The 23,217-nt window shown below is 48.6% G+C and overlaps 1 protein-coding gene across 11 annotated transcripts in view; it reads right to left on the reverse strand.

The window, feature by feature from the left end:
• ATP11A (ATPase phospholipid transporting 11A) overlaps positions 1 to 23,217 on the reverse strand; it is a 182,992-nt gene that overhangs the window by 50,937 nt on the left and 108,838 nt on the right. For all 11 annotated transcript variants that reach the window (XM_033177200.1, XM_033177201.1, XM_033177199.1 and 8 more), the window contains exons 5-12: positions 20,063 to 20,170; positions 14,066 to 14,194; positions 11,098 to 11,201; positions 10,543 to 10,593; positions 7,025 to 7,089; positions 6,008 to 6,089; positions 4,944 to 5,094; positions 3,722 to 3,919 (exon numbers count right to left, since the gene is read on the reverse strand). In XM_033177200.1, coding sequence (XP_033033091.1) covers positions 3,722 to 3,919; positions 4,944 to 5,094; positions 6,008 to 6,089; positions 7,025 to 7,089; positions 10,543 to 10,593; positions 11,098 to 11,201; positions 14,066 to 14,194; positions 20,063 to 20,170 — 888 coding nt within the window. The remainder of the gene's footprint in view (positions 1 to 3,721; positions 3,920 to 4,943; positions 5,095 to 6,007; positions 6,090 to 7,024; positions 7,090 to 10,542; positions 10,594 to 11,097; positions 11,202 to 14,065; positions 14,195 to 20,062; positions 20,171 to 23,217) is intronic.

Consider the following 23,217-nt stretch of genomic DNA (forward strand, 5'->3'; position numbering starts at 1 on the left):
GGTGGGGAGGCCTCGGGGCACCTTCTCTGGGTTGGGAGCAAAACAGACAAAACAGAGTGTGGTCGCACAGTCACATTCCCCGGGAGGAGACATGGGTGGGGCCAGGGCTCCATTTGTTTGGGAAGACAGAGTGTGAGCAGGTCGTCCCGGACCTTACTTAACAACAATAAAAACAAGGCTACGGAGAGGACGAACTTACTATCACGTCTCGGAGGTCAAAACCCACAATGCCATGTAAGGTTGAGAAGGTAAAATTCAAGCAAATGAGGACAAAACAAACCTCGGAGAAAATTGTGATATGTGTTCAAGATACAACCCGTCTTAACCTCTGACTTTAGATAAGCTCACGGGTCACACGTTTATCGTGAATAACTGAAGGTGGGAATTATGGAACAGCGGCAGCATCTCGAGACTGAGTTCGGGCGTGCCCACGGGGACGCCTCTTTCCCAAGCATTTTGGACAACGGATATTCAACCTGCGTACCCTTCTTACACAGGATTCTGAAGTAACTTAGAATAAACTCTTATTCGATCTCAAAATTTATTTTATTTTTATTTATTTTTTTGAGATGGAGTCTCACCCTGTCGCCCAGGCTGGAGTGCAGTGGTGTGATCTTGGCTCACTGCAACCTCTGCCTCCCAGGTTCAAGCAATTCTCCTGCCTCAGCCTCCCAAGTAGCTGGGAAAACAGGCATGTGCCACCACGCTTGGCTAATTTCTGTAATTTTAGTAGAGATGGGGTTTCTCCATGTTGGCCAGGCTGGTCTTGAACTCCTGACCTCAGGAGATCCACCCACCCCAGCCTCCCCAAGTGCTGGGATTACAGGTGTGAGCCACCGCGCCTGGCCCTAAAAACATTTTTAAAAAGGTAAAATGGATACGAACAAAACAACAAATGTTAAGCGGTTTTGGTTTATCCTCCTGTTGGGCTGTAACTAAACAGTGGCATATTTCTAGGAACCATGACCAAGAAAATGAACAATAATAAAAATTAATTATAAAAGACTTTTACTGAGCACTCAGAGTGTCCAGCCACTGGGCAGCACCTCATTTAATCTTCAACTGTGATGAATGCATCAACCGTGTTATTATCCCAGTTTCAAGAACGTGGAAACAAAAGCTTGAAACCTCTGGACACAAATCCAGTCAGTGCTGTTAGCTCACGACACGGAGATAAGATTGTTTGCTTTGTTAATATTAAACAAGTTTGTGAAAGTCTTTGATTTCTTTTTCAAATAGTTTGTTGTTTGGTATATAGAATCACTACTGACTTTTGGGTGATTCTGTATCCTGCAAATTTTGCAAATTTGTTGATTAGTTCTAAAAGCTTTTTGGTGGCATCTTTAGGCTTTTCTATATATAAGACTGTGTCATCAGCAAACAATTTCACTTCTTCTTTTCCTATACGAATACCTTTTATTTCTTTTTCTTGCCTCATTACTCTGGCTAGAGCTTCCAGCGCTATGCTGAACAGAAGGGGTGAATGCGGGCAGCCTTATCTTCTTTCTGATCTTAGAAGAAAAGCTTTCACCTTTTCTCCATTGTGTGTGAAGACAAACTTTCAGCTTTTCTCCAATGCCAGCTGTGGGTTTCTCATCTATGGCCTTTATTGTATTGAGGCACATTCGTCTACACCTAATTTGTTGAGAGATGTTATCATGAAAGGATGCTGAATTTTGTCGAATGCCTTTTCTGCATCACAGATAATCACACGGTTTTGCCCTCCATTTTGCTGACGTAATGCACCACATTAACTGATTTGCACACATCGAGCCAGCCTTGCATCCCACAGGTGGTGCATGATCCTTTTGTGTGCTGCTGAATTGGTTTGCTAGTGTTTTGCTGAGGATTTTTACCACTTTGTTCATCAGGGGTCCTGGCCTGCAATTTTCTTTTCTGGTGGTGGGACAGTCAACCCTAAGCCCGGTGCTGGTCAATGCTGCCATCACCCTCAGCTCTCAGAACAAAAGACGGCCCTCACTGCAATGCACGCCTGCCCGCTCAACTCGACCTGAGGCAGGATTTGTGTTCCAAGGCACTCGTGCTCGGGAGGCAACACTGCCTCGTAGTACAGGGCACTGCCCGCTCCTGACTCGGTTTCTCATCTGAGCAACAGGGCAATGGCACTGAGCACACAGGACACAGAGAAGGTGCACAAAGCACTTCCGGCACAGGATCTCCATGGGAGATGGTTGTTTTCGTCGTAGACACAGACACTTGAGTGGTGGACGAATCTCTATTTCACATACAAAAGAAGTCGTGTTATCATACTGCACATCGACGGTGGGCACGGGCGTTTACCCACAGAGCTGCGGTCAGATGAACCTGCCTTTTGGGCTTGTCCACCTGTCTTGACCTCCATGTGTCCCCCCTGTGAGCAACAGTACACACTTCTCTGTGTCCGGGGAGGTCAGCCTCCAGCCTGGAGCCTAGTGTTGGTCAGGAAAGAATGACAGAAATCAAATTCTGTTTTGTTGGACTCCAGACAGATAGATGGAGGAGGGCAGAGAAGAAATCTGCCGTACTCAACACTGCTGGGCACTTTCCTTGCTACAGAAAAAAGTTCTTTCCCAATGAATTTATCAGACATTCACAAAATGTACCATCTATTGTTGAAAAGGAGACAGAATATTCCTAGGTAAAAACACCTGACTGCGGAACAACTAAATCAGCGTCTGCGCATTGCTGACTGAGACGACACACCACTGTGAGGAGTATGGGACACGCTGGAAGAACACACTGAAAGGTCAAACTCATCAAACGCAAAACATGATCCTTCTGTTTGTCCGCCTTCCTCACAGGAGGCAGCAGAGGCCTCTGTATCTGCCGGAGTCTAAGTCTATTTACAGGCTGTCATCTGGGAAGGAGATGGAGATTTCAGCTACCGGTCTATAAAGTAGCCTTGTTTGCTAAAATACCCCTCAAAATCGCTTTCTGTTTCTTCCGAAAACACCAATTACCCTTTCCTGGTACCCGCTCTGGCAAGCCTGCACTCTGCAACATTAAGGCTGGGAAGGTAGGGAAGGTCACCGCTCTAGGCTGGGGACACCCAGGGAATGGGTATTTCCCTACCTCCCTTCCCAAGCCAGCAGGTCTGGTGTGTGCCTCCCGGTGGTGCGGTGGCAGGGCGGCGGTCGCACCAGACTCTGCGCTGTGCACCTTGTGTCCATGATCTCATTTCATCTGCACCCCAATCCTGTAAGGCCAGCATCTGTTATCATCCCCATTTCACAGACTGAGACTCGAGGCGGGGCAGTGAAGCCCGAGCTCCTGCAGCCATCACGCAGCAGCAGGATCTGAATGGAAGCGTCTGAACTCTCTGCAATCAACCAAGTCACTGAAAGTCTGGCTTACTCATCTTTAAAGTGAAAATACCCAGCTTGCTATGAGACTTGAATATCAGGTGCAGAAGCAGAGTGCAAAGCTGGCAAAGCCACTTTTACCCACCAGCCTTGATTCACATCTACACCCAGAAAGGGTTCTGCCCAGGAAGCTCCAGATGAGTTTCCAGGAGTCGGCGAGGGCAGGTAATTCTACATCCATTGTAAATATAACAGCACTGCCGATTGTTTCATACATAGGGTTCAAAACAACCCTGCTGCCATCTTACCCCAGCTCCAGGGACAGCCACGCTCGGACGACAGGCACAGGACCTGAGGCACGTGAAGCAGACTCACCCAGATGCTAATAAATCACAGCAGAGGACGCAGGAGACACCAACCTGTCCCAGTTCTTCGTTGAGGTCTGACGTGTTCACCAGAGGCCCCTCGCCAGTCTCCTCGTCAAACATGTCCTCGTCCCAGGTGATGAAGTAAGAGCCGAGGAACTTCTGCATCTCGACCGTGACGTACATGGACACGGGGATGATGTAGTTAAAGAGGACCATGAAGGCCAGGAAGTCCGTGAACGCCCTGAGGAACTGTGAGAGCAGAAGGTGCGGGTCAGCACCTCCACCAGGAGGGACAGCAGGGCTCCAGCACGCTGCTCTAACACCTCAGGCTTAGACATAAGTTACACAAGTGCTACTACTAAATGCAAGATTTCAGAGTCCAAAGACAAGGACGATGGGTGGGGGGCAGCTATTGGGTCACCTGGTCTCTGCACCAGGACCTGACGGGTCCAGGGGCTGAGCTGCAGGGCTGCCCTGCCAGCAAGTAGAAATTAAATCACGAGTTAAGACAAACACGTGCCGGTGACAGGAGACACGTCCACCAGACACCTGCGGCAATTTTACTTCCGCATACTCATAGGATCTCTTTGAGTCTCTTACAACCAAACTTACTTGGTAATAACCTACAGATGTAAAACTAAGCCTGGTGAAATGACTTTTCAGTATACTTTTATCCTGATCTGTGGGGCCATGTTAGTTTTGTGGGAGGGACAGATGATGCAGAGATAGCCCCGCTCTGGACGGAGGGGACACGGGTCTGGGTTTGCACACGGCCCTGCTCTAGGCTCAGTGGACAGGATCTGGGTTTGCATACGGCTCTGCTCTAGGCTCAGTCAACACAAGTCTGGGTTTGCACACGGCCCCGCTCTAGGCTCAGTGGACAGGGTCTGGGTTTGCACACAGCCCTGCTCTGGACTGGGAGTAGACCCTTTTTTCCAAGTATTTACCACAAATATGTGCCATTTATCTCATAATCATTAACAAGCATTTACTCAGCACCCTCTAAGCAAAGGACACAGTGCAAGTATTTAAGGCACTGTCCTGATGATTTCACTGTGGGAACCTCTACCTTTCCAGATCCAAAGATGGCAGGAGCAGCTGGTGTCCACTGAGACTTTAAATTTCCGTGAATGCATCTATCACAGAGATTGAATCAATCAAGGCTGCCTTTTGCCTACAGTAAATTCACTCTCATCTTTTTGCTTGCACCACATTTTCGTAATAATGGCCCACAGGTCACCTGGGACCATACAAGGGTAGTGGTTGTCCGTACCAGATTCCTCTGTCTTTCCGACTCCGTTTTCTGATTATACCACGGCTCATCCCGAAAGGGCTCGCTCTGCCACACGTATTTCAGCACGGTGTTTATCAGAGCTTTGCTGATCAGAATGCAGAGGTACACGATGAGGAACGCATTCATCGATCTACAACAAAGGGACAGAGGTGATCACTAGTCCCCGAGGAAATGAGCTCTGCACTTTGAAGAAACAAAACAGGAACGGCACGGTGATGCGTTCGCCCTCAACGCACCACGGTGCGTCCTCTGTACCTGTGTCCATGCCATGGTCCCTGCCACATACTTCTAGAGGCCAAAGGTAGGAAGAGCCAAGAGGGGGGAAAGTGCCACAAGCAGGAGAGAGAGGGCTGCTCACAGCCACACTGCACACTGCGGACAATGCTTCTGCACTGCCTGGACTTCCGTCGTTGAAAAGAACATCCAGAAATCAATTTCTACCTTTAAGCATCAACAAATTAGTTCAAAACTTAGTGACTAACCACCACTGTAAAGGAAGGAAGGAAAGGAAAGGGAAAGGAAAGAGGAAGGAAGAGAGGGAGGGAGGAAAGGAGGGGGAGGAAAAGTAAGTAACTCTGAAAGGAAGTGTCTTCAGTACAGGAAAAGCACAGATCCTTAACTAAGGTTTAAGCAGATCTCAGGAAGAAGCCTTTCTTTTCCAGTACAAATTCAGCTACCATCCTGACATATTTATCATCAGGACTTTAATGAAAAGATGACTCTGTTCGCTCTTCGTAAAACCATAGCAGAGAATGCATAGCTTCGACCAAATCCGAGAGTTAAAACTAAGCCCATTTGGAGTTTCTCATGAAATGATGGGAGGAGCTGTTGGACACTGAACCTGCCATGAACCTGGTATCAGGCATTAGAAAGCGCAGGAAGGAGGGGTGTGGCCGTCCACCTCACCACAAAATAAGAAAGTCCTTCTGAATGGTCAGCTCTGCAGTTACTAAGATGCTGTATATTGGTAAAGGAACCTCCAATTAGGCCAAGAGGAAGCTACTTCCATCAGGCGCGTCCAGCGACGGGGCGGGGAGCCTTACTTTTCCACGGCAGATCGCTTCTGGGATTTCGATTGGTAATTTAATGCCATCTTGGTTTCCATGCCCGTGTAAATAGCCACACCTACAGAGAGGAAAAGCAAGGGTGATGACCAGGGCACAAGTGTGTCTTGCCTTACGGTGAGTTACACACAGCTGCAGGGAAAACCAATTCTTGGGTAAAGCGAATCCTATTTTTAATTTCACAAACTAGTGTCCATAGTCACGTAACACTAGCACTTGATTCCTTAGGATAAAGACCTTTCTTCATGCGTAGGAAGCAATCTATGCTTCATTTTTCAAGAGTTCCCGTCTTAATATACACCAGGCCCGCCATATCCACGAGTTCTGCATCTGCAGGTTCTACCAACTAGGGGTGGAAAAGATGTGAAAAAAATCCCCAATAAAAATAACAATACAATGATACAAAATACAGATGATAAAAACAGTAGAGCGTAACTATGTACCTAGCATTTACATCGCGCCAGGTATTAGAAGTAATCTAAGATGATGTGAACTACAGGGGTGGACATGCATAGGCTACATGCAAATAGGGGCCTTGGGCATCTGTGGATTTTGACATCTGCAGGCGTCCTGGAACCAGTCCCCCAAGGACACTGAGGGACAGCTGCACAGCATTTCCTGACAGTGGGGCACACAAAAGTTACCTCGACTAAAACAGACGATAACCCACAAGAAATGGGAGATCCTAGCCAAGAAATGCAGACATGAAAGAAATTTCCTGCACAACTAAATTTCATAAATTCCTTCAGGGATGCAACTTTCTGTTTCTGAATCCAAAACTAGAGGCCTTAATCCGTATGCCGTAATCTCTGATGCTGCTGCTTGAGGACCGCACTTATTCACTGATCCGAATCTCACTGGGACAGAACTTGCGCGGCCAGAAAGCCTCCAGCACCTCAAGGCGCCAAGAAATGCTCTCAGGGTTCCGCGGCGGGTTTTAACTTTGCTTCATGCATCGTTAATGTTAGAGGCAATGGTGAATAATTAAATATTTACCAAAGATTTTCTCAGTGTTCTTCAGCGTAGCTCCTCTCAGCAGCAAGTTTTCCGATCCTAAGGGCCTGGGAAAGACACGATGATCAGAAACGACGCAGACACGAAGGCGAGCGGCCAGGATGGGGGCGAGATGCAGACGCGAAACCTGCCCGTTTGCTCAGCAGATCTCATTTTCCGAGAGACAGCGTACACGGCGGTTTGCTTATATTCAGATGATTAAGTCAATCCAGGTGCATGTGAACACATGAGGTCTTGTCTTTGGAGGGGACGAACACATGGCTCCAGGAGTAGCGGCAAGGGCCTCCTGGTGGTGCTTGTGGAACGCGGGACCTCAGGCCCCACCCAGACCCACTGAGCTGCGCCCGACAGCCTCAGCAACACTCCCCAGAGACCTGTAGAGCAGGGGTCCCTGCGGTGGCCCCACCAGTGCTGTCAGCAGCACCTGGAGCCAGTCAGGAACATCACACTAGTCAGGAAGATCGTCCGAAGCCGTCAGAACCTGAAACCCTGGGGTGGGGCCCAGCAGCCCTCTCCTAACAAGCCTCAGGTTGAGAACAGCTGCACTGGAAGGTCGCAGAATGTTCTGGAAAGGCTAAAGAGGGGTGGATGTGGAATAAAATAAAAGTCACTCAATCTTCAACTGTTTCCTTTTTCTTTCTTTTTTTTTTTGAGACAGGGTCTCACTCTGTCACCCAGGCTGGGGGCATGATCACAGCTCGTTGCAGCCTTGACCTCCTGGGCGCAGGTGATCCGTGTGCTTTGGCCTCCCAAAGTGCTGAGATTACAGCTGGCCATCCCCATGCCCAGCCTCAATCGTTTCTATTACATCCTCAGTGAGATTCGGGGAGTCCCATGTGGCACAGTCTTACTCCTGGAGACAAAGGCTGACACTCTATCTGGCCATTAGAAACACTGGTAGCCACGCTGCAAAGCTCCTCTGAATGGCAGGACCTATACATCAGGGACAGTCCATGCCTGGCTGCTTTGGGGGAAAACAAGCAACAGCCAAAGAACGTGAACATCTCACACGTGGAGGAACAAGCCCCGCTCTGCACACTGAAGCCAGTCGAGCAGCAGCGGGGTCTCTGCCACCGGGGGCTTCTATCTTGATATGACAGGGTTTTCCCTGCTGAGGGAAAAATAATCTCTTCTCATTTCCTAAGTAGTAAAGGAGAAATAAGCAGCAAGATTCAAATTTATAAATTTTGCTATTGGCAACATCCAAAGGATTGCTTCAGAGGGTAAAGGGTCAAAAGTGTTTGCTGAAGTTTGCTTTCCATTTGTCATTGTATTTACTGTCCTTCTATCACGGAAAGTTAAGAACTTACTGAATATTATGAACGTAAAATGCATGGAGTATATTTGGTCGACAGACCTCACAACCACATCCGGCTGAAGACAGGCAGAGTGGAGCTGCCCAGAGGGAGAGGTGTCTGCCCCAGGCTGCGGCTGAGGGCTCCACGCACCTCCTCGCCCGGCAGTCACTAAAGATGGAGCTCCCAGGCTGCATACGGGTTGTCTGGTTGTGTTATAAGGATTGTCAGCTTCTGTTCGCAACACACTTATAATAATTCCAGTCAAGTGTTTATGAAAACAAACAGCTTTTTAAAAAAAGCTGACTCAGGGAAATCTAAAAATAATTTACTTGGAAAAGTACTTTGCTTCTAGTTAGGACAGAAGGAAGAAGAAACGTCACTCTGGATGGATTGAGAATTTGGGTGTGTAATTCTTAACTGTCCATATCACAAATTTACAAACATCTTCAATAATCTAAATATTAAAAGGCTATTGAATAGCATAAATATTTAAAAGTGAAACTAGGCCAGGTACGGTGGGTGGCTCATGCTGTAATCCCAGTACTCTGGGAGGCCAAGGTGGGTGGATCACCTGAGGCCAGGAGATTTGAGACTAGCTTGGCCAACATGGCAAAACCCCGTCTCTACTAAAAATTACAAAAATTAGTTGGGTGTGGTGGCACACGGCTGTAATCCCAGCTACGCGGGAAGCTGAGGCAGGAGAATTGCTTGAACCTGGGAGGCGGAGGCTGCAGTGAGCTGAGATAGTGCCACTGTACTCCAGACTGGTGACAGACGAGTAGAGCAAGACTCTCTCTCTAATAAAATAAATAAAATAAAATAAAAGTGAAACTAGAGTTAGTATCAAAATGCAAAATACATTAGCAATTAATCATCCCAAGTTGCTCAGCAATAAACGTGGTCTAACTATAAAGATAAAAAGCCTGCAATGTTTACTATTTTGGATTCATCCCATAGGGAAAATGAATAAACCCAAGTCTGTTTACTCATTCAAACACAAATTAATTCTCATGGCACACAGAAATACAAGTTACTTCTCCAAAGTAAGAAGGAATTTATCTTTAGAACAGTATATATTTAGGCAAACCAAGGCAAGGCCACTGTCAATTCTCAAGAGCACCTCCGAGCCTGCTGATGGGTAATGATGACAAACACATGCTAAGAATAAGAAGTGCACACATGGTTTTCTTAAAACAGTAACTCCAGGAGACTTACAAGGAGCTAAGCCCCAGGGACGTGCATTTCAGGAACTATTCACTTTGCAATAGTTTCCCAGTGAGTGTGTTTCTGTGTTTGGGAGATGTGTGTTTAACACTCAACGCTATACCTATGGAGACATCAACAACTTGGAGAGCACTTACAATGGAAGAAAAATCATTTCCCTAACGAGTGGAGTTTATGAAGAAGATGCAACTTTAAAACCTAGTGAAAGCCAATTCCCTCAACTATGACATTCAAATATCTTCAGCAACAAATGCTAGATCCTGAAATAATGTCAGAGAAAATATCCCCAGGGCTGGGAGCTGGGCGCTGCCCGGAGCTGGGCTCAGCACAGGCTGGCTCTCAGCTGAGGCTGCCTCGGGGCCATAGATGAGGTGTCTGAGGGTCGCTGTTTCCTTGTGGGTATGCGGTGTGACTGCCCCCGAGTCCATGCTGGTGAACGGGAAGGCAGAGTAGCCGACTGTGAGCTGCCCCCAGCCTTGTCCCAGTTACCAATTCCACCTTCTCAGGTAGATGTGAGCCTCAGATAGGCCTTGAGTCAGTAATGCACCCCAGTAATGATGGCAAGTGGATGAATAGACTCCCAAAAATGGCCTCCAAATTAGAAGTCTTTCAACTTCACATCTGAGGACAAATCAGTCCCGAATCACGAGAGGGCATTTCTCACAGGGAAGCTGTACTCTGCCTTTCACTATGCAACTGTTCTATGGGACCCTGACGCCTCCCGGCCTGTGAGACGACCCTCTGGGCAAAGTCTTGGGTGAACACTTGTTTCATGAGCATCACCAACATGTCAACATTCACAGATGTGTGCCTGAGACAAACCAGAGACAAGAGTGGCGCCTGGCCCTGTGGGAAAGTGGAACTCCACCTTCCAAATCCACTAGAGCAGCTGCCGTAGAAACCCTCGTCTGTGAAATAATGCATTTCTAATGCAACAAGGGAGATGACCATGGCCAAGGCGTCTGCAGAGGCACTCACCTCACCACGGGGTCGTTCAGGTCACTGTAAACGTTGATGCGGCCCACAAACCTGGTGACAGAAAAGCCACGTTACTGACTGGATGTGCCCAGCAGCCCCCCGGAAGTACGCGCCTGGCCTGCCTGCCTTCCTGTCTCTGGAGGCCACCGTGAGCGGCGCGTCTTCACCCGGCCTGCTCCGCGTGCAGCTAAACCAACTCCGCTCCAGCCCCTTCCCTTGTCGCCCTTTCTGTTCGGATCAGCCCACGGCTTCAGTGATTTCCCTTAAGCCACAGCTGACAAATGTCTTTCACAAAATAAAGAAAACTTATTCTTTTTTTCCCCACAAATATAGTTCCATTAAATCACTTCAAATATTTGTCTAAAAAACTACAAATCTGAGTGGTACAAGTCTATGAGAATACATAAGCGATGTATTTTTGACTCAGTCTTAATCTTCAAGCAGTGATTTACATTCTCTCCAAACCAACAGATGGCTGGACTACCTGGGGTGAAAAGCAAGAGCAACGTTGAGGGCATAAAATCCGTTTCGAAAGAACCCGAAGCCCCTGCTTACTTGTAGAGGTCGGGCTGGGGCTGCTCACACTCGATGGTGGCGTGAAGTCCGCCGATATCCTCCTCCGTGTGGAAGCCCTTGGTGTCCTGGACCGCGTAATGCGTCTACAAATGTGCAAGACGTGTGAGCTCATCGCCAAAATGGTCAACACAAACCCAGACGCTGGTGCCTCCAACCAAGTGATTACAAAGCCTGGCTGGTCCTATGAGTTTGCACACGCTCAATAGTTATAGGAAGATAAGGTACTACTGTTATTCCTGCATTTCTTAGGTGCCAGAAAAGTCTAATCCTTCCATTCTTACCCAGTGTCCTCAACTTAAAACTAACAGGACAGAGAGCAATGCTCGAATTCTTCAAGTGTGGACACTGATTTATCTGTCAAAGCAGTAGCCAGTAGCTACTAATTAGGAAACAAATCCACCTGAAATGTCCCTTTGCTTTTACGGAATGCCCTGCTGTTTACAGGGAGTGGTCACAGGATCCCTTCACTTCACTTCATTTTCACTACCCGGCAACAACCTGCCTGTGGCTGTCGCTGTTGGGTGGCAAACGCCTTCTACTCAACTGTTCGCGTGGCCTGGGCCAGGAGACTCCTCCAGCCTGAGTGTGTGTCAGTTTTACCCAGAGCTTCTGAAGCCCCTGATTCCTGGGTTCAGCCCCACAGTTTCTGACGCAGCGGGGCTAGGGAGGGCCTGAGAACTGCACTTCTAAGATGGTGCCCAGTGATGCTGCTGCTGCTGCTCTCAGAGCACGTTTTGAGGCCTGGTGACCTCAGTAGCATCTGTGAGCATGAGCAGGGGGCTGAGGGCGGACCTGAGGTGGGCATGAGGGCTGCACTGGCCCTGCCTTGGGAGGAGAAAGGAGAAACTTGTGCCCAGGGATCTGGGAGGAGGCAACAGCATCTCTGAATCCCTTCCTATGTTTCTTTCTAGTGGAAGAGTATTGGACAAATAAAACACAGAAGGAGTCAGAACAAACGCGAGAAACAATCACTGCACCATCACCAAATGCACAAATCAGGGGGACACGGTCACCGCTGCGACACCAAGCGCACAGACGGTCACCGCTGCGACACCAAGCGCACAAATTGGGGTCGGGGGTAAATGATGGCCGCTCCATCACCAAGGGCACCTATCAGAATTCAGTGGGAATTCCCTAACTATATCCTCACAAGAGCCCCTGAGAGACAGGGTTGTCTCCATTTCACAGATGCGAAGAATCCAGATAAGTGAACAAGCCTGTGCAGTCACGTGAGCCCCACGGGATCCCAGCAGAAGTCGGCTGCACCCTTCCCATGCCCCTACTCTGCTTTTAAGGAAAGGGCTCAAATAATTCCAGTCCCTCAAGCTAAACAAAAGGCACAAAAATGACATTAGAGAACACAGAACTATAATGCAAACTGCAAAGCCACAAAAGGTCAAAGTGCACTAGCTATTTTACCATCTTCCACAACTGCTACATCATTTCATCTGGACAAACAAGGTACATCTGGAGGCCCACAGCATTTGTTCCCTAGCATGGCTGGGACTCGTCTGAGCCTGACCAGCCACAGTCTGCAGGGAAGGGGTGCAAAGACAGCCACTGGCTGCAGAGTGTGAAGGGCTCACATGGTCTCTGGGTGGACGGAACCTTAACCTCCTCCCAGGTTCCAGAGGGACCAGTGGCCGCTTACAATGAATACCTGAATCATCCAGGGATTCCAACCCCCCGAAGCTGCGGACAATCTATTGTTAGCGTGTTCATCCTCTGGGATATGCTACACAGAAAATGTGAAAGAAAATTTAACTGAAAAAAATCCACAGGTTTTTCAATTCCTGATACATATCATGAATTATCTATGAAAAACTAGCATATCCTTCAGTGATTTTGTAAAGAAATGTCTCTATCTCATAGTAGAAATGGCTTATACCCACAGGTATTACCTAAATACCATTTTAGAGTTGCACTTTTGTGAGTTCATGAGTTAGCCGAATCCACTGAGCTATGCTCACTTTCATAAACTCCTTAGAAACTTCCAGATTTTTTAAATAATAAGAATCTTAAAATTAATGGTGCTGTATCTTTTCTTTTATGATTGACAATTAAAATTCTTGCAGCATCAACTGTCTGTGCAGAATTTTATATTGAGTGCAGGAAATTACTTATGTAGTAATTTCAGAAAATCCTGATTAAAATCCTGATTACATTCACAAAAATGACACTCAATGAAGTAACAGGCAAAATCTAGAATTGTGTGTGACTTTTCACATAATTCTAGGCCAGTTTTCACATTAATTTTAACTAGTAGAAAGAAAATTCTTAAAATTCCAACAATCTATTCATTAAATCCTGAATTTGACACATTAGCTAATTGACACAGGCTAATACTGAAGTTATTTCTGTTAACCTGAGGTGATTGGTTGTTACAGACACTGAGAGTGGAAAGAAAAAGTGGGAAAGAAATGGGGAGGTGTAAGTCAAAGAACACAAGGTAGCAATATTTAGGATGAACTGTCCAAAGACCCAACGTACAACATGAGGACTAGAGCTGACAAGAGTGTGTTGGGTTTTTGCTGCACTGAGTGGAAAGGAGCATGTTGGGCTTAGAGTTTTGCCGCATCGAGTAGGTTATGGCTGCTCCTGCACGAGTGCCAGGGAAGAGAATGGGAAACCATGTGAGATGTGGATGTGTTAATGTGTTGAGCTCGAATAACAATTTCTCTATAAAAATACGTATCTTATAACATCATAATATACACCTCAAATATACACAATATAATTTATTTTTAAAAAGGAAAAAGAAAAAAGTGGAAAATAGGAGGAAGGAAAAGTGAGGAAAAACTTGGCTGGCATAACTCCCTAGGTTTTCATTGTATACACTGAAAACGCGGACTTTTCAAACAGGATGTTAGTTTCTGTGGCCACACAGGCATATTCGGAAGCACGACAGGAAGACCCTGCCCTGGAGTCTAACGGAAAGGCCCCTTACTTTATGGCTGGATTCTCCGTCCAAGCTGGCGGTGGTGACGTGGCACGTCCCATCTCCCCGGTTGCTGGAAAGGAAGATCAAGTCACAGGGAAAGGTCTCATCCTCCTTGACCATGACAATGTCCCCAACCTACAGGACAAAGCAGAAAGGACGGTCAATGGAAAGCCCCTCCGTGAAAGCTCGCCCATCGTGTGGGACTGCTTCCCTCAAGCTGCTCATCTAGTCACAGGTAGATACGGGGATGTGGATGTGGTTCCAGGAAAAGACTCTTGCCAGACATTCTGCTGGGACCAAGGAAAGACCAGGTCAGGTTTCAATGTTCTAACTGCAGATCAAAGTAGTGGCAAAGTACAGCACGATCAAATATTCCGCAGCAAAAACACAGACAAACACCTGTAACAAGGTTATCTTTGATTCAGACCAACGAAGACGAGTTGGAGTGTTCTATGAGCGTGGCCAAGTGGGAAGTACTCCTGTGAGAAGCTTTGATCTAAATCTAGGCGTTTTATGAACCAGGTACTCGAGTTCTGAGAGTTTCCCGATCAACAGAACCAAGGTGCTGCCCAGATCATCAAAGCATGAGGACAAATAAAGCAAAAGTGGCAACAACGTTTCAAAAACTAAAGTAAAAATCAATTACAGAAAGTTCATCATGTGAGTTTTTAATGAAAGGTGATGGTCTAGTTTGTATCTGTATCCATTTTACTTCATCAGGGAGGAAGGCATCTCAGTGGTTTGGGCTGTGTCTGGAGGGTCTGGAAGGCATCACAGTGGCCTCGGCTGTGTCTGGAGGGTCTGGAAGGCATCACAGTGGCCTCGGCTGTGTCTGGAGGGTCTGGAAGGCATCACAGTGGCCTGGGCTGTGTGTCTAAAGGGTCTGGAAGGCATCACAGTGGTTTGGGCTGTGTCTGGAGGGTGAGGAAGGCATCACAGTGGCCTGGGCTGTGTGTCTGGAGGGTGAGGAAGGCATCGCAGATCTCGGCTGTGTGTCTGAAGGGTGAACGATCATCAGAACCCTCGAGTGGGTGGCTGCAGGACTCCAGCCAGTCTCGCTGCCACTCGGGAGGCATGCCAGGATCGATGCATCACCATGCTTCTGTCTACACTACAAACAGAGTTCTCTGTACCACTACGTGATGGTCACAGCACACTGTGAATTTGTGAGACTTTAAAAGCAGAGGTTACTCTTCCCAAATGGACCTATGGGTTTAGTAAAATCCCTATGGAAATCCCAGCAAGGATGTTTATAGACATAAATGAACTAATTGTAAAATTTACATGGGAAGGCACAGGCTCTAGATTAGCTAAAACAACCTTGAAAAAGAAGACTGAGGAGGAATGAATACGTATCCCTGATACGGGGCTTCTGAGATAGCTACAGTGACCAACGGTGTGGGATTGGTGGGGCATGGGGACGGAGACCAATGGGACAGACCAGGGAACCAGAAACAGACCCACGCAAATGTGTTTAACTGATCATGACAGAAGGCAAGGGCCACTCCGTGGAGGAGGGACAACCGGCCAACCCCTGGTGCAGGGGTGATCAGACAGCCACAGGCTAAATAAGGACAGAAACAAACCTGACTGAAACCTCACACCTTATACAAAAATCATCTCAAAATGGATCATGAACTAAAATGTAAAACATGAAACTATAACACTTAGAAAGAAACATGGGAGAAAGTCTTTGGGTCTCAGGACCAGGCAAAGAATGCTTCATTCAGGACACTGAACGTAAAGTCTGCAAAAGAAAAAAAAAAAACTCGGCTGGGTGCAGTGGCTCACTCCTGTAATCCCAGCACTTTGGGAGGCCGAGGCAGGCAGATCACTCGAGGCCAGGAGTTCGAGTCCAGCCTGGGCAAAATGATGAAACGCCATCTCTACTAACACTAAAAAATTAGACAAGCATGGTGGTATACACCTGTAATCCTAGTTACTTGGGAGGCTGAGGCAGGAGAATAGCTTGAACCTGGGAGGTGGAAGAGGCAGTGGGCTGAGACTGCGCCATTGCACTCCAGCCTGGGCAACAAGAGCAAGACTCTGTCTCAAAAGAAATAATAATTTAAAAAAAAGAAAAAAAATCAAGAAATTGGACTTGAACAAAATTAAAAACGTTGGCTTTGTGAAATATCCTGCTGAGTATTCAAAATCATATACCTGACAAAGTACTACTATCTAGACTATATGACCTCTCAACATTTAACAGTAAAAAGCTCAAAGAATCCAGCTAGAAAAATGGATAAAAGACATGAAGAGTTACTTATTTTTGTTTTATTTTATTTTATTTTTTTGAGACGGAGTCTCGCTCTGTCACCCAGGCTGGAGTGCAGTGGCTTGATCTCGGCTCACTGCAAGCTCCGCCTCCTGGGTTCACGCCATTCTCCTGCCTCAGCCTCCTGAGTAGCTGGGACTACAGGTGCCCACCACCACACCCGGCTAATTTTTTGTATTTTTAGTAGAGGCGGGGTTTCACCATGTTAGCCAGCATGTTCTTGCTCTCCTGACCTTGTGATCCGCCTGCCTCAGCCTCCCAAAGTGCTGGGATTACAGGCGTGAGCCACCACGCCCGGCCAGGACATGAAGGGTTGTTTTTACTGAAGAGGATACACAGATGTCAAACAATCGCGAAAAGATGTCCCACAGAGCCATCGGGGACATGCTCAAGCTGCACTGAGACATCAGGAACAGCAGTAACACCCAGGGCTGGTGAAGATGCTGGCAATGTTGTGGGTGGGAATGAAATGGGATAGCCATGCTGGAAAACGGTTTGGCAGTTCCTTTCAAAACCAAACGTGGATATGTTAGATGACCCAGCAACTGAACTCTTGAGCTTTTATGTCAAAGAAATGAAAACTGAATTCACAAGAAAACCTGCACACAAATATTCATAGCAGCTTTCTTGATAACGGCCCTAAACTAGAAAGGTCGAAAAGCCCTTCAGCTTATGAATATGGTGAAACTGCGGTATGCCACATCATGGAATGCTCCTTAGCAATACAAGGGAAGGAACGGCTGGTGCACAGACTTTGTGAATCCCGAGGGAATTAGACTGCCTGAAAACAGACAACCCCAAAAGGTAACAGGCTGCAGGATTCTCTTTATATCACATCCTTGAAATGACTAAATCTTCGAGCTGGGCAACACATCAGGGCAAAGGGAACACAGGATGCCTCTGTTTTATTTCTTTCTTTCTTTTTTTTTTTTGAGACGGAGTCTCGCTCTGTCGCCCAGGCTGGAGTGCAGTGGCCGGATCTCAGCTCACTGCAAGCTCCGCCTCCCGGGTTTACGCCATTCTCTCGCCTCAGCCTCCCGAGTAGCTGGGACTACAGGCGCCCGCCACATCGCCCGGCTAATTTTTTGTATTTTTAGTAGAGACGGGGTTTCACCGTGTTAGCCAGGATGGTCTCGATCTTCCTGACCTCGTGATCCACCCGTCTCGGCCTCCCAAAGTGCTGGGATTACAGGCTTGAGCCACCGCGCCCGGCCTCTGTTTTATTTCTTACAACCACATGTGACTCTGTAATTACCTTGAAATAAAAAGTTTAATTAAAAAAGAAAAACTAATTAAAGGAATGCTTTTCTAGGACGCTCTAGTACCCTCAAAGGCCTGAGCCATTACGACCGATGGAAGCCGGATGTCTGCCGTTGCAGAAAAGCCTGATCTTTTCTTTCTTGTCCTGAGTAGCCTGTTTAGCATCCTCTCAGTTACAACACACAGGATACAGAGAAGGCATTTCCCACAGGAGACCAACAGATTAAAAATTCAATTTTCTGCGGGCAGACACTGTTTAGGTCTATTTTTTAAGAAAGATTTTTAGCTACAAGTAGGAAAGGCTTTGCAAGGGAAATATAATCGTTAAAGGAAATGGTGTTGAAGGCCTGGAACCGGACGCCTGCTGACACAGGCATGGAGTCTGTGGCTGTTCCCCAGGCCGGGGCCATCTGCTCTCTGAACCCCTGACCCCTAGGGAAACCTCACTCACCTGAACTCATTGATGGAAAAAGCTGTCTCAGAAGCATTTAAACACCGGGAGAGCACATTTATAAGTGAAAATGTTTAAACGCTTACAAGTACATTTGGTGATGTGTGTGATACACAGAACAGCGAGAGCAAGGTGAGGCGGGGGGGCTAGTGGTTGATGCCAGCTCCTCTGAAGGGTCTCTGAACGCCTCCGGGGTCCCATCCCACTGGACAGGGAGTGGCTGCGGCCTTGTCCGGAGAGGCTCACTGAGCCCAGGCTGGCCGGGCTGCTTGGAGGACCTCCTTCCTCCAGGCTTCTGGAATGCGCCTGGCTCTCCACATGCACGGGACCCAGTGGGGTGCTCCCTGCCTCCCTCACCAAACCTCCTAAGGCTTGACAGGGAAAACAGCCAGAGGAAACAGTGGGGCTGCAGAAGGGAGGGAGGCGTGGGAGTTGGCAAGAGCCAGGCAAGGTGCACGAGGACCAGCGGGGGCAGGAAGGGGCCGGCGTGGGCCTGGCACCTAGATCCACCTCAGATGGGGGACTGGAGCAGGCTGCTGACCGCCACCACGACACAAATGTGAAAAACCACACCCATGGTTTCTACCTACACAGGTGTTTCCAAATGACTAGTACAAGTTTGAAAATATCTCATTTAAATAATTTAAACACATATTTTAAAATATATTGAGATATTAGTCACATGAATAATTCATTGGAAACAGATTTAAAATGCAGCCTTCGAGAAGAACTGTAATAGTCCCAACACAAAGAAACAATCAATGTTTGAGGTGACGGACATCCCAGTTACCCCAACTTCATCATTAAACATTGGTGTGCAGGCATCAAAATATCACATGGACCCCCAACTATTTACAACTATTATATATCAACAAAAAATAAATTTTTTGGCCTGGTGCGGTGGCTCATGCCTGTAATTCCAGCACTTTGGGAGGCCAAGGCGGGAGGATCATGAGGTCACGAGATCGAGACCAGCCTGGCCAACATTTTGTTAAGACCCTGTCTCTACTAAAAATGCAAAAATTAGCCGGGCGTGGTGGCAGGCGCCTGTAATCCCAGATACTGGGGAGGCTGAGACAGAAGAATCGCTTGAACCCAGGAGTGGAGGTTGCAGTGAGCTGAGGTTGTGCCACTGCACTCCAGCCTGGGTGACAGAGCAAAACTCTGTCTCTAAAAAAATAAATAAATACATTTTTTAAAAATGCAATCTTCAATGAGGTATTCTGCTCCAATTTTCATAAATTTCCACCTAGTCGAGTTTATACTGATATATTATACTTTATTCTAAAACAAATTTTAGAAACAGTGTTTCCGACCTTTCCCTGCCTTGATTGGTTTGTGTGTTCCCGCGATGATTTTAAATTCCACTAATCCTGGTGTGGGATGCTGGTGGAGGGAGTTTGTGTGTGGGGATGGGGGCAGTGATAATGGTTTTAAATTCCGCTAGTCCTGGTGTGGGATGCTGACGGAGGGGAGGCTGCGTGTGGGGATGAAATTCCACCAATCCTGGTGTGGGATGCTGACGGAGGGGAGGCTGTGGGGTGTGTGTGTGTGTGTGCGTGTGTGTTGGGCGGAGGGGCAGTGGGTACACCCACTCAATTCTGCTGTGAACCTAAAACTGCTCTAAAAAGACATAAACAAATAAAAATTAAAGGTAAAAAAAAATGTAGTAGGGAGCTTGGGCCTATACCCAATAAAACACATTTTTTTTTTTTTTGCCTTTTTTTTTTGTCTGTTTTGTCAAAGAAAATAAAAACTTTAAAAAAAATTATTTGTATTTTAAAAATGTTTTGAGAGACAGGGTCTTTCTTGGTTGCCCAGGCTGGAGAACAGTGGCTATTCACAGGCACGGGGAAGCCTGCTGAGTGGCCTCCGACTCCCAGGCTCAGCGATCCTCCCTCCTCAGCCTCCTGAGTAGCTGGGACTGGAGATGCGAGCCACTGCATCTCGGTAAAACTTATTTTTTAAACTGTTACTGGACTTCACCAGGGTAAATGTGTCCGGTGTCACTTACTCGCAGCTTTCGACTTTGTTTCCGAACGAGCTTGCCGTGCTGAATGAAATGAACAGGACACTGGTTCATGGCATTGTCCGCTTTATGTCGAAGCCAGTCTTCATAACCCTAAAAAAAGAAAGCAAAGAAGGGAGAGAGGAAGTGGAGACAGAGGGAAGGAGGAGAAAGGGAGGGAGAGACAGAAGGCTTGTGTTTCATTATGTCTAAGCATAATCCAAGTCTGTGGGGGTGTATTTTTTCAAAATCAGGATGCATTACACACACTATTCTTTGTATCCTCAACAGAGTAGTGGCATATTCCCATGGCAATGGGAGCTGCTTTAAATGTCTGCAGTTGTAGAACTGCAAAGACGTTGGATCTGCTCATCGAAGTCTGTGTAAGTACGATGTCACTGTACTTTCTGTGCCTATTCATGACATGGCCTTAGGATAAATTCCTAAAAAAGAAGTGTCTGAATGAAATGATGAGCAAGCCTTCCAGTTTCTTCACATCCACACCGAAAAGCCCTCAAGACTCCAGTGGGGCCGGGTACATTTCCACCCGCTGAGTGTCAATCTTCTGCTTGGAAAAGCCCCCACTGGCCATTCTTCTCTTTCATTAAAAACTGACTGTTATGAGATCTGGCAGCCCAGACTCTCGGTGAACCGCCGGCTCACTCTGCGACACCTGCAGCAGCCTTAGGGTTCTCCGTGCGTTTCTGCGTCTGGGTAACCCACGTGGGAAACATCGCATCATGACTCCTGTGCACGCGCAAGCATCCTGCTGGAAAAGCAGCCTGAGCGAACCCCGACCCCGGCCGCGCTGCCAGACCCGCATGCCTTTGACAGGCGCAGACACCCGCACTCCAGTTCCAACTACCAAGGCATACCCTCTGCTTGGACAGTCAGGTGGTATCTTGAAAGCAGCAACAATAGGAGATGCAGGCAATTCCTGGGATGACGAACACGCCTTTGTGTTTGGCGTTGCCGGGCCCAGGTGCCGTAGATAAGGATGGGGAATGCCGTCCTCAGTAACAACCCCCAGCCTGTGAGAGACCGCACACCAGGGGCCTACAGGCGTCCACCGCATCTAATGAGCGCCAAGACTGGGAACACAGCTCTGCCACACACAACACACAACCAGGCAGGATGGCGAACACAGCTCTGCCACATACAACACACAACCATGCAGGATGGCGGCAGGAAGCCTGTGCCACGGGCTCGCTGCACGTATGCTGAGACACACAACCATGCAGGATGGCGGCAGGAAGCCTGTGCCATGGGCTCGCTGCACGTATGCTGAGACACACAACCATGCAGGATGGCGGCAGGAAGCCTGTGCCATGGGCTCGCTGCACGTATGCTGAGACACACAACCATGCAGGATGGCGGCAGGAAGCCTGTGCCACGGGCTCGCTGCACGTATGCCGAGACACACAACCATGCAGGATGGCGGCAGCAAGCCTGTGCCATGGGCCCGCTGCACGTATGTTGAGAGAGCCTGTGGGGCAGGAGGCTCATTGGGGGCCTCCTCCCTATGGGCCACGTGGCGGCATCAGTGGCCCTGTGACTGGAATCTTTTCCAAAGGGAACATTAACAAGTAACCCAAAACCTCCAGCTTCTGGAGAATTAAGAAGCCTGGGACGCATGGATATCCAAACATGCAGAGCTTTCTCCAGCCGTGACCATTACTGTGACACTGTGGCATCTGATTGTTTTTCAGAGATTCCTCCCAAATCGCTGAAATACTTTCTGGGGAAATTGAAGAACAGTCTTCCTGGAAGGTGGCAGTGGGTAGATGATCCCTGGGTTCATTAAACACACTTATTTAGCACCAACTGCATGCTCACAAGGTGCCAGGCACCAGGGTCCCACAGACAAAGGACCTTGTCCCCAGCGCTGCTGCTCTCAGGATCGGTGGGGAAGAAACAGGAGTAACAAGTTCAATGCAGGTGACGACCCCCAGTACCCCCGAGAAGCCCAGTGCCCAGGCTGCGGAAAGACGCCAAAGAGGAGGTTGCCCAGGAATGCCCAGCGGTGAGGGATCCCCCAGGGGCTGGCACTGCCCACTGGCCAGCCTGGCTGGAACCGGAGGGACACATGAAGGCCCAGGCATGTGACCGGCTGATCAGAGGGGCCCTGCACACAGCAGGGGAGGCTGGGCGCCACAGGGAAAGGCTGCTCTAGCAGGACCTGGGCGATGGCAGTGGCAGAGCCAGGTGCAGTGAGATGCCTGTCAGTGCCCAGGTGAGACACCGGGGAGATGGTGTGAAAAGAGAGGTGGGAACCTAAGAGAAAATCAGGGAGGCCTCTGTGAGTGCAGGGGGCTTTCCAAGGCAAGCGAGGAGGGGCCGGGAGCATGGGGACCCCAGCACAAACGTCCCTGCTGGAGCCAGCGTGTGGGGAGGCCGTTTGGGAAAGTCGCGGCTGCGGACAGAGATGCTGTTCCCGAGGAAGAGGGACAAGGAGGTCAGTAGTGGGGGAAGGCCAAGGGGGCAGGGGCGGTCTGGCGCAGCGAGGCTGTCCCCAGAGTGAAGGCTGGATAGCAAGACGCGCGGGAGAGGAAGAGACCCCTCCGGCCATGGGCAGGGGTGCTGGTGATGGGGCCCAGACCTGCAGCTCTGTTCATTCACCACCTTGCCCTGACCCCTCTTAACACCCCCAACAACACCCGCCCACTGCCCTGGGATGGGAGGGGACACAGCCAGGGAAGGGACACAGCCAGGCTGATGAGAGGGGACACAGCCAGGGAGGGGACACAGCCAGGGAGGGGACGCAGCCGGGCCGAGGACACCGCATGTTGTCTGGGGCCATGGTCTGCACAGTGTAGACAAGCAGCCTCTGCATCCATGGGGGCTCCGGCTCCCCAGCTGCTGCCTCTCTGGCCCAGCTGCGTCTTCAGAGCCGCCCTCCCTACTCCACGCTCTCCTCTCCTCTCCTCCAGGACGCTCCTGGAGTCCTCAGGAGTTTCCTGCTCAGTGGGGTCCCAGGAGGGATGGAATCTTTAACAAATGCAGGGTAGAGGACGCTGAAGAACAGTGCTGTGCCTGCCTCCTGGGGCCAGGGCCGGGCTGGGAAGGACATAGCTCCGGAGCCTCAGCCCCTTCTCTCTGCTCCCCTCGAGGGGCTCCGGGGTCTCCTTCCCGTCTGCAGCCTCTGCTCCCACCACACAGAT

The sequence above is a fragment of the Trachypithecus francoisi genome, unplaced genomic scaffold, assembly GCF_009764315.1.
Source record: "Trachypithecus francoisi isolate TF-2019V2 unplaced genomic scaffold, Tfra_2.0 Lachesis_group18, whole genome shotgun sequence".
Classification (NCBI taxonomy): domain Eukaryota; kingdom Metazoa; phylum Chordata; class Mammalia; order Primates; family Cercopithecidae; genus Trachypithecus; species Trachypithecus francoisi.